The 12252-nt window shown below is 37.0% G+C and overlaps 1 protein-coding gene across 3 annotated transcripts in view; it reads left to right on the top strand.

Annotated features, from left to right (window-relative positions):
- The window catches only part of kiaa1522 (KIAA1522 ortholog), an 84004-nt gene that overhangs the window by 25494 nt on the left and 46258 nt on the right, over window positions 1-12252 (top strand). The window contains exon 1 of one of the 3 annotated variants that reach the window (XM_007249279.4): window positions 2420-2838. The exons of the other annotated variants lie outside the window; for them this stretch is intronic. Within the exon in view, the coding sequence (XP_007249341.3) occupies window positions 2727-2838 (112 nt within the window). The 5' untranslated portion in view covers window positions 2420-2726. Of the gene's footprint in view, window positions 1-2419; window positions 2839-12252 lie in introns of those variants that run through there. 3 annotated transcript variants of the gene reach the window in all.

The following is a 12252-nucleotide window of genomic DNA, read 5'->3' on the forward strand; positions in this document are numbered from 1 at the left end:
AATAAAAACAATGTTGATCATAAGCCCAGAGATTCATCATAGCGAGAAATAAAAGGGCTTTTGGCATCATATCTGTGCATACCGTCTAAAAAAAGACGTATCTGCAAAATGTCAACTTTACAGGAGAAGAAAAAAAATCTTTTTGATGCGAAACTATGTGAAAAGATTATATTACAAGTAATTTTGGGGCATTTGTAGTGGTCCATTAACCTAACATGTGGAGGCAGTGTGTGCATTCCCATGTACTCTATAGTCTGATTGATTTTAAGCTGATTTTTGATAGCAAATATCTGATTATTCACATTTTCATGTAAACAGCATACCTTATTTCTTACACTTGAGTTTTTTTCTGATAATGAGAGCTGTGTTTTTTAGCTCAGTAATTATATTGTAGTACAGGAAATATGCAAACAGGGTCTAATGACAAAATGACCACAAACCACTGACAGAACGCTGGAAGTAAGGCTGTGTCCCAATTGCATACTATGTTATCCAATGTTATCCGACATTTTTTTGCTTTTATCATTTTTTTATACGTAAGTAGACCCTCCCTGTCAATTTCAAGTTACATTACTTTTATCTATACTATGTACTTCATAATCAAAAACAGTTTGTATTAGTAATTAGTACACAGTTGGGATGCACCCTACAGGATTTAAATAGCCCTTATCTTCTAGCTGATGTACAGCTTTGGAAAAAAATAAGACAACTTCTCTGATTTTGCTATTTATAGGTATATGTTTAAGTAAAATTAACATTGTTGATTTATTCTATAAGCTACAAACAACATTTCTCCCAAATTTCAAATTAAAAATATTGCCATTTAGAGCATTTATTTGTAGAAAATCAGAAATGGCTGAAACAACAACAAAAAAAGATGCAGAGCTTTCAGATGTCACATATTAGCCTGTCTGTCCTGTGTTTTTCCCTCTTTTGGTTTTCTGTGCTCCTGCTCTGTTTTCCTGTCTTGTGTTTCCAGCCATGTGCTTTTTTGAGCACATGGCATTGTTTTATTATTGTTCTGTCTCCACCCTAGCCCCGCCCTAGCCCAGCCCTAGCCATTAGTGTTGTCACCTTGTGTCTTGTTTGTAACCCCGCCCCCTCATTACCTGTCTTCACCCTCCTTGTGTATAAATAGCCTCTTGTATGAGTGTTGCCTTGTGGAGTCTTTTGTATCTTTGCTATCTGTATATCCAAGTTTTGTATTTTGTGAATTTATGTTCCCTGAATCCAGGTATGTTGTTTTGTTAATTCAGTAAGTGTACCTATTTTATTTTGTGTCCCTAGTGTTCTAGTTATTCAGTGTTTTGTTTGTTTAGTCATACTTAGTTTTGTTCTGTTCAATATTCTACTTCTAAGGGTTTATTTCTTTATTTATGCGATACCCGTGTTTGTTTTCTGTTTGTTTTCATTTATCTTGTTTATTAAAAAGACTTGTAACATATCTGCACTTACGTCCACCCTCTCATTCGTAACATCAGACTTCAAATAATGCAAAGAAAACATGTTCATATTTATAAAGTTTCAAAAATAATATTATTATTTGGTGGAATAACACTGGTTTTTAGTCACAGTTTTCATGCATCTTGGCATGTTCTCCTCCACCAGTCTTACACACTGCTTTTGGATAACTTTATGCCACTCCTGATGCAAAACCCCAAGCAGTTCAGCTTGGTTTGATGGCTTGTGATCATCCATCTTCCTCTTGATTACAATTCATAGTTTTTTTTTATTTGGTAAAATCAAAGAAACTCATAATTTTTAAGTATGTTCATATTCCAGCTTGATGTGTTAGTAAAGAACATGGGCCGGTTGCAAAGCAAATCTGATTATTACTGACTCATGTACAGTCTGAGTTTTCCTATATTATCTGATTACCCAGGTAATCAGATAATGATGTTCTGCAGTAATCAGATTAGGAAGCACAGGTAAACGCCACATTCAGTGTGAAGGACAGCTGCTGTGTTTCAGTGATGCAGTAGACTAAAAATAGACAAAAATAAAAGGTGCATGTTTTTCATTGGATAATGATGCTGTGAGATGCTTTTGTGGGGTTAGAGATAAACTAGGCTTTGTTATGCTTGAGTTACTGAGATTTGCTTCAGAGAGGTGGAGCAGATAAGATCTGTCTCTGTTAGGATTTAAAGCCTGGAGTGCAGAAGGTTGTGTCTATAAGGTAGTCGAGAGGACGGGGAGTCATCCGAGAACATGTGTGAACCATCTGATCTGATCTGATCTTCCATATAATGCTGATCACAGCTAATCTGTAGACATGAAGGTGGTTTATGTATGTGTGTGTGTGTCTCTTTATGTGCACATGTGGGTTAGTGTGTGTGTGTGTGAGATCAGGGGTGGGTACTGAGCCACCAGGAGCTTGCAGCAGTCCCTCCTTCTCCACATTCCAAGTGGCTGGAGTGAGTGACTGATCATCGCTGAAAGCAGAGCGTGTTCTGTTGTGAATGAGACAGAGAGGGAGGTGTCCACACACACACACACACCCTGCACAAACACACAGGGCGGATTACCGGTGTAGAGCCAAGCGGGACAGCTCTGTCCTGCGGTGGTGGCTGGAGCAGAGTCCTGAGGGAGAAGAGAATAAGGAGGAATAAGAAGAGCTGTAGAGGAGTAACAGTAATTGGGAGCAGGAGGTGAAGGTTGTGGAGGCAGCTGGCAGATGCTTGGTGTGTTTGCATAATCTAGAGCTGCTGGGATGCTGGAGTAATGCCATGGGGAACTCCATCAGCAAGAAGAAAGCAAAGGCCAGTCTGGGCACCAACCACAGCCCAAGTAAGGTCAAGGCTTTCTGGAACTTTGGACGAGTGGACAAGTTCAAAGCAGGTAGGAGATGACTTTGATAGATGGAGAACTTGACAGTCTCTTCATTCAAAAGCTTGTAGTTGATTGGAGTTCAAATTGAAGCTAAATTAAGCTGAAGTTCAAGCTCCAGTGCTGCACTGAGAAAAATATGTTTTGTTTTAAATTGTCTATATGAAAGAAATAAAGACATCTATCCATATATTGACCAATACTATTGTTCAAATTAAGAATACAAACAGATACAAAAAGTGCTCTTCTTGAGAAACGCCAATGTTGACATTTACTGTCCCAAACCTAGATTTTCTAATCAGTCCATCATTAAAGTAAAACAGATGAGCTGTTGGTGGAGCTGAACAAATCCATACTTTTACTGTTACTGAAAGATGACAAAAGATGACAGGAGCTAAGTCTGTGTTTTTCTAACTAACATATTTTCTGTGTCATGTGAAAACATTGTATTTTTCAAATAAATATTAATCAATCAATCAACCTTTATTTAATATATATAAATAAAATATATATGTAAAACAGGAAATTCTAAAATACCATAAAAAAACAAATGAACAAAGCTAACAAAGTTAATATTTATACAATGTCAAAAACTACATAATGAATGGATCAATTCAAATGTTCTAGAATGTTTTTTTACACTGCCTTCTATTGAAAATCAAGTTCTCCCTAAAGTTGTAGATATTAGGGTTTTGCATGATAGCACCAATATTCTCCTAACTTTTTACTATACATTTATTTATGTGTTTATTCTAGTGCTATATAGAGATAGTGCAACTTAAATAATGCTTTGAACAGCTTTATATCATTTTATCAGCTGCCTAAAACCTTGTACAGGACTGTGCACAAACATGGAACAGGAAATGGGACAGGAAATAGTATAATGTCTTATGACTTTGGCGTTAGAGTCACATGTTTGTTTGTTTATAGAAAATTCCAGCCAGATGCTGCCGGTCACAATCATTATCACCCACAGTGGGTTGTTATTCCTCCTATTAGGTATTTTCTGTACACACAGAGTGTGTTTCTGTGGATCGAAAAATGGTGAATGCTTGCACAACTTCAGAAATGGAATATCCCATCCATATTTCATCCAACTATCATGGCTTGCTCAAACTCCGATCATTCATATTGCCTTGCCATGAAGTAAAGCTTAGTTCGGGCACAAAATATCCAGCATGACCCGACCCAAGCCCGTGCATGACCCGCCCTATAAACTGTCCTTTTGAACCCGTGCCCGAGATAAACCCGACATTTTATTTAATAAATAGAGCTTTTTATTATTATTTTCGGGCTGTTTAAATGAGCGAAATCCGTTCAGAATGATGTTAATTAAAATTGCAACACTGAAGAAGCGTAGACCTATTATTTAAGAATTAAGTTTATTAAGAACCGATCTCACTGTCAGAAGAAATTATATATATATATTTTTATACATATAGCCTATAGCAAAACACAAATAACAACAGTTTCGGGGTTCGTGTAGAGAATCTAAGCTCTACCATGAGCATGGGCATTCTCAATACCGTAGCACCTTACAGTAAATGTACACACTTCTATCCCATGCTTTTTGCCATACCAGTAAATATTATAGTAGCAAAGCAACTGATAAAAATAAGATCACCAAAAGACAACATTTTATCACTGTGCTAATGTGCACTGCACGTGGGAATATTTTGCGCATTTTAATCAGCTACACTCAGAGCATTTTATTGGCTTAGCTTTCAATAATCATTAGAATAAATGACTTCATCACGTCACTACTGTTTTTGTCCAAAGCAGCTTACGAATGCATTAGGGATAGCCCTTCTGGAGGAAGGGGTTAAGGGTCTTTTTCAGGAGCAAAGCTGGGATCATACCCCTGATCTCTCCATTCACAGCCAAATTCCTTGAAAACTGGGCCAAATCTGCTGATACACAAATACAGCTCTAACTTGTGTTTAAAAACAGGCTGTGCTGGAGTGCTCACTGGGTCGATTCTACAATCACGTTTTGAAGTGTTTAGCTTAATACGAGGCATGAGTAATCTCAACCATCTGCATGGCATGCAGCTTTTCTTGTGCTCAATGATTAGTCATCTCTGCAAAGGCATGGTAGCAGCTATTGTAGTGGAAAGGTGTTCTGTGGTGTCAGTCTGTTTTTCAAGGCTCTCTGCAGTCTGTCAGTTAATTAAAAGCTTGAATGGGCTAAAATTGTGAATGTGTTGGCATTCCTGTGTATTGAGGAGCTTCATGTGCTATAATCTGTACAAGGTCCAGTTCCCAGGCCATGGGTGTGTGTATAGGTGTGTGTGTGAACTGGAAAATCACTGTAAAGCTGCCCTTTAGAGTGTGTCTATCAATCATGCTGTTTGTTCACAACTTGGCAGCACTGACTTCACATATACCTATGTACTATTGTTTTTGTATTAGACAGCATTATGTATCTTTTGTTCACAAGAACTCCATATCACTGCATAACCCAAATCATATTCATGTAAATTCCTGTAAAATTTCTCAAACACAACAGACCACACGCTTCTTCTCTTTCAAATGCTCATTCTGCAAATGTCAGCTTGTCCAGAAATGCATGTGTAAAGCGTGTCTTTCTGGAGAGGTGGTTCCAATTATAAATCCTATTTCCCGACTGTAGGGAAGTCCAGGAGCAAGAAATTATTCTAATTCTTGCATAATGCTGCATTTAGTATGTATACAAGCCCACATTGTTTTTTCACTCTCATAACTGCATTGCTGGCGCATCTAATATCAGTTGCCTTTAATAGAAAGCTGTGGGAATATAAAACAAACAGTTACCCAAATAATTCTGAATAGTTTCTTAACCCTTTTAGTCCTGAATTATGTTCCAGTGATGGAAACATAAAGAAATGCTGTTTTCTGTTTTCTGTAATGCACACACAAATAAAACTCTACTATCCTACTATAAAATCTATATTAAATTAAATACAATTAACTTAAATTGGTATTCCTAAATATGATAAAACATTATCAATTACACATTCTTTATGATAAATCACAAAGATTGAGCTTGTATTACTTTGCCTCATTTGTTCTGAAATGCCCTAATGTCTTTTTTTTTGCAGATTTTTTTTTTTGTCCAGAGCAGTGGGCGGGGCTAAGCTACTGTTTTATTGCCTGGTTTGTGGTCTGTTCTGATTACAACAGGTCTCAGTTAGAGTTCTGTGCAACAAAACATTTGGAAAAAAGAAACTACACGATGTCCACTGTAATTAAAGCAGGGTCTGAAAGTGTTAAAAAGGATTAAAAACTGAACAATAAATCCACGATTCAAGGGGTTAAATGTTCAGTATTTCTCACATGGTCAAGCTTATTAATGTGAGCATTGCTTGCTTTATAGTTAGACCTGTATGTAAGCAACAACAAAAAAGCTCTGTGCAGAACTAGAGCATTTCTATCAGACAGTGAGTCCACTGTTTCAAGTTCCAGCTGAACTCCACAGATGGAAGGTCTTCCTCTAAAAAGAAAAGAAAATTAAAACATACAGCAGATAGCAGGTTACGCATCTGACTGACCATGTGATAATGCTTTCCCAATGAAATATGTATCTCATTTGGGGATTTGTGCAGTAGCACAGCATCAAAATTACAGCTATTTATAGGGCTCATATCATGATGAAGATTGTACCGTTTCAAAACACACCATTCACATTCACATCCAGTAAACTGTATTTTGGATTTACATTATTACATTGACCCACATGGGTGCACATTAATGAAATGTACCTTTTGACCTCAACTGTGGCAAGAGCTACCTGTCTTGCCAAAGTATTAGGATTGTTAAAGACTTTTTTACGCATCTTGCGTTCTGCTCTTGGGCTGAACTTGTTGCCGCTTGTTTTAAATGTTACTAAATCATATTTGAATTACTCAATTATTTTATGGACAGTAGAATGGCTGATTGCTCTTTGTTTACTTGTAAATATTTCTAAAGCCTTTCTTTAGAAGACCAGACAAGAGTTAGACACTCACAGATACTTTACATAAAGTTTATTAATCAAATGGTTTAGGTTCCTTAAGTTATGTGGGACAGGCATGAGTAATATCAAAATATGGCAGCAAAATACAATATACCAGAGTGAACAGGCAAAACAGGTCATACTTACCATACTTACCAAAAATATCCAAAAATAAAACAGTAGGGCAAGGCAAAAAAGAAGTCAAAATAACAAAACAGGTCGGAAACAAAGTAGCAAAAAACATAAAAGAAACATGGAGTAAAAGAACAAGGGATAAAGGTTTAATACTTGGCAACGGGTAACAGAAACAAGGGGGTATTTATACAAGGGAAGACAGGAAATGGCAGGTGAGCCGGACTTGTGACACAGTTTGACACAGGTGCATCCTGGGAAACGGAGTCTTTAAAGAGTGAACTGAAATCCAGGACAGGCAGACTGACAGCATAAGGACTGACAATATGCATGTACAACTTTCCTTCTGAAGACCTCTTATATTTAAAAATATATATTATTTCCATTTGTTTTGTTTCTTTAGTTATATTACCACAATCGCTTAATGTGTCGATAAAATTAAGATCACATATCCATATATAAATCTGTTAAAAAAGACACACATTTCCTTGGGTCCTTAGGTTTCTTTACATGACTAGAGAGTATAATAAAATAGGTACAAAAACAGACAGTTTGATGTTAATTTAATATGTTTTTAAGTCATACATGGACTTATTTATGTGAAAATAAATACATAAATAAATAAATAAATACAATTTAAGAAAGATTAAGGATATGGGACCTTTAGATCTTGGATGTTCGGGTGAGATATTAAACAGAGTTAGTGAATGGTAATTTAGAACCTGTGGGAATGTATGCAGTGGTGACAAACATGTTGGAATGCTTTGGATGTTTCCTTTGTTTTCTCTGGTCTTTTTCCATCCCAGTACCGATGTAATAGAAGGACAGGCCTCACCTTTCACTCTGTTAATTCACTATGCATGTGCTCTGTATTGGATGGCAGTGGGCTTTGGGTGTTGTAAAGAAATGTGCTCCCTGCCTGTCTTGGAATTGTCTTGTGTGCGTAGCTTTATCTCATTCATAGCAAAGGGTTTATTCAGACAGGCTGAATCTGAATCCAGCGTCCCGGGCTGCGTCTCCTCACGCGTGACTGAACACATCCAACAACAGAAGGGTCAGGCCTGCTGGTAGCAGCCTGTAGGTCAGTGTTTGTCTGCAGGTCCCATTCTGTGTCTGTAATAAACGGATGATATAATATTATAAAATAGATTTACTCAAATCTCTGCCTTTGGTAAGCATCACAGAGTTTAACACTCTTCTTGCAGAGTTGTTGTTTTTTTCTTTTTTTTTGGGGGGGGGGGGGGGGGGGGGCTTTAGTTCAGTCTTTCTTGCCTTTCTTGGGGTGCCTAATCATGGACTATCTATTGAGTTACTACATTGTGGATTTTAGAGCCAGTTCTTTGGTTTGGTTAAAGTTGTATATTGTTGATGTGGATTCAATACTGTTAATATTTAACAGAAATTTTTGTTTCTAGCATGTAAATATTTGTAGATTTTGTCATTTAAAGTGATGCTGTAAATTGATTGGCTACTAACTCCACTATTTAAGTGTAATGGTGCATACAAGACTTTTAAGACTGTTTAAGAAGAATTGCTTCCAGAATTGGCTGGAATGTAATGGCTAAATCTTTATTTTCTTGTTCTTGTTCCACTTGCTGAAACTTAAGCCCAAATCCCATGCTTAACAGTTAAAGAAGTGTTGTCAAAAGGTCCAGTTTTAACTTAATTAGATCACAGAATGCAGGGGTTCAAAAGTTTATTCAACATTTATTTAAGCACATTGAGGAGCACCATAATTTACAGTGTAATCCAGCAAAAAAAGTATAAATTACAGGTTGAAAACAAACATAAAGTGGTGGAATTTATATGATATAGAAAAGATACAAACCAGTTAAGATAAATGTTAACATAATAGTAAACAATTATAATACATTATAATCAGTCAAAGAACAACAACATAGATAATAAAAAATCAATATAAATGTTAGATAAAATTAAAGGTAAATGAAAGTTACATAATTAAAATGTTACTCTGAAAACATCTGTCTGAATTTTGGAGTGAGGATGCATGAAAGGTTGGTTTTCTTCTTTGTCTCTTACAAAGGTCATGTTTTTGCAAGTGCACTGCTGCTGCACAGTTGAATAGTGCACCACCACCCTACAGTCTGCTAAATCTTTCTCACATTTTTTTAACAGTCAAACCAGGGTTTTAATTTGATTTTCTAGCAACCCTACCAGCAGATCTCTCTGAAAGTTTTCTTTGTCTTCCAAACCTCTTCTTGACCTTCACCATTCCTGCTTGCTGACATTTCTTAATTACATTATGAACAGAGGAAACATAATGGTGGCATTACCCTTTGCTATCATCCTATCTTCTCCTGCTTTGTGGAGCGTAAAAAGTTTAATTCTCAGAGCACTAGGCATGTGCTTTGAGTAACCCACAGCTGCTGACTGTTGGGACACAATTTAAAGATTTAAAGCATTAATAAAGCTTTAATAAATTGCATCACCTGGTCTTTTCTAATTATGACTGTGTACAGCCGTAGCCATAAGAAGATAAATATGCTCTTAGAACTCAAAGCTTGTGTTGTGCCTAAATGTTTGGAGGCAGACGAGAGAGAATCTTTTCTCAAGGCTCTTTCATCCAACTTACAGACAGTGAAAAAACAGAATACACACAGTTCTGGTCACTTTTGCTTTCCCTAAGGTTTTCTGGTATCCATTTATGATCAGAGAGAGCCTGTGAAAACTCCACCCACATCACGATGCTGGCAGTAACAGATCAGTTCCTCTAGAAATCTCAGAAAGAAATGTTTGTGGATATTCAGTTTACTAAATGCATTCAGCATCTTTAACTTAGTTGCATCCATATACAGTACAGGCCAAAGGTTTGGACACACCTTCTCTTTTTCAATGCATTTTCTTTATTTTCATGACTATTTACATTGTAGATTCTCACTGAAGGCATTAAAACTATAAATGAACACATGTGGAGTTTTATGTATTTAACAAAAAAAGGTGAAATAACTAAAAACATGTTTTATTTTCTAGTTTCTTCAAAATAGCCACCCTTTGCTCTGATTACTGCTTTGCACACTCTTGGCATCATTCTCTCAATGAGCATTTTTTTCTTAAGTATAAAACTCCACATGTGTTCATTCATAGTTTTGATGCCTTCAGTAAGAATCTACAATGTAAATAGTCATGAAAATCAAGAAACCGCATTGAAATTAAAAGGTGTGTCCAAACTTTTTGCCTGTGATGTACATTCACACAGCTTGTTTCATTTTTGTGGACAAGTACTGCCAATAGATTAGGACTCTCTGGACCAGATATACATGAACATATATATGACAATATATCTAATTCCAAGCATGGTCTAGGAATGATGGTGCTTAAACCATTTTTGCTTTTTGGATGAGTTAGGGATTGCTAGAGGTGTGGTCATGATCATCCATTATCCTCACATTAGTAAAACTCTTGTTGGTGAATGCAATCAATAAAAGCCTCACAGCAATACATCAAAATCTAGTATAAAGTCTTCCCTGGTCAGTAGAGACAGTTACTCCAACAAAAGCAAAATATAACATATTGTCCATATACATCTCTGAAAAAAGAATAAGAGATCACTTCAATTTCTAAATCAGTTTCTCTGATTTTGCTATTTATAAGTATATGTTTGAGTAAAATGAACATTGTTGTTTCATTCTATGAATTATGGACAACATTTCTTACAAATTCCAAATAGAAATAATGTCATTTAGAGCATTTATTTGCATAAAATGAGAAATTTATGCAATTACTGAAATTACAAATATTATACAGGAGCTTTCAGACCGTTTCAGAGTTTTAAGAGTTCACAACTCTTAAACTGCAGACAATGTTTCTCCCAAAATTTAAATAAAAATAGTATTTGCAGAAAATGAGTAATGACAAGTGAGAAATGACATAAATGACGCAGAGCTTTCAGAACTCAAATTAAGTTTTAAGAGTCCAGAAATCAACAATTGGTGGAATAACCCTGTTTCTTAAACACAGTTTTCATGCATCTTGGCATGTTCTCCTCCACCAGTCTTACACACTGCTTTTGGGTGACTTTATGCCACTCCTGTTCCAAAAATTCAAATCAGTTTAGCTTGGTTTGATGGCTTGTGATCATCCATCTTCCTCTTGATTATATTCCAGAGGTTTTCAATTTGGTAAAATCAAAGAATCTCATAATGTTTTTTCAGAGCTGTATCTACAGTATATATTGTCCTTCGTCCTATACATAGAATAGCACAGCTGTAGTATTCCTTGAAACAAACAAACTCTCTGTTACAGCTTTCTGAAGAGATGTTAACCTCTACAAATGATTCATCATGGCAGAGATGGACTGAAGAAGAGCATGGGGGTGGATCTGAGGGCACTAGTACTGAAGTAATCATGTCAGTAGAACCTGGACGTCACAATGGAGCGGAGATATATTTAATGAGGTCATGGCGCGGTGGCGGCAGGTCTCACCGAATTGACGTCAGGAGGTAACGGCATTTTCAAGGCTGTGACTGCATGAGGGGTGATTAACAGCCGAGCGTAACACCCTGACACATCCACATCCCATTCCCTGAGATGAGGTCTTGAGTGCAGATGGGGGAGGTCAGGTTCTCATCTGTCAGGACTCATACTTAGTAACGCGTTACTCTAATCTGACCCTTTTTTTCAGTAACGAGTAATCTAACGCGTTACTATTTCCAATCCAGTAATCACATTAAAGTTACTTATGTAAGTCACTGTGCGTTACTCTCTCTCTCTCTCTCCACCTCATCTCCTCCACAAACACACACACACACACCGCTCCCTTACCCATTCCCCCTCCGCTCTTCCCCAATCACACGCGTCTCTCTCTCGCGCGCTCGGCGTGTCTTTAGTTTCCGCCCGTTTTCGTTTTTCGCCAGTTCTCTTTATTAAAGCGTTTTTTTTTTTTGCGGCCGAGTCCCAATTCACTAGCCAGGGCAGCGGTCTGCCACAAATTTGATTGGCAGGGGAGAGCATTTAAAGATTTTACACCACACGTGATTGGAAGTTCACTGCGCGTATACCGTAAAGACAAGAAAAGTTCCGGTGCTTTAAATGAACACTGTCAGAATTAAATCCTTCTCAGTAGTTGGGTCCGGTATGGGTCCGTATTGGACAACGTCTGGGTCCGGACCCGGACCGCAGTCTGCAAATATGTGATCCCTGGTCTAGACCATATACACGGTTCTGTTTTATAAAACCACTCCTTGCTGCCCTGCAGAGAACAACAAGTTCAATGTTCAGTTTTACAGTGTTAAATATGTCAGGTCAAGAAAGACTTTCTTTATTTTATATATTTGTTATAAACAAGTATTTATGTTTAGTAAA

This window comes from Astyanax mexicanus, chromosome 3 (assembly GCF_023375975.1).
Source record: "Astyanax mexicanus isolate ESR-SI-001 chromosome 3, AstMex3_surface, whole genome shotgun sequence".
Classification (NCBI taxonomy): domain Eukaryota; kingdom Metazoa; phylum Chordata; class Actinopteri; order Characiformes; family Acestrorhamphidae; genus Astyanax; species Astyanax mexicanus.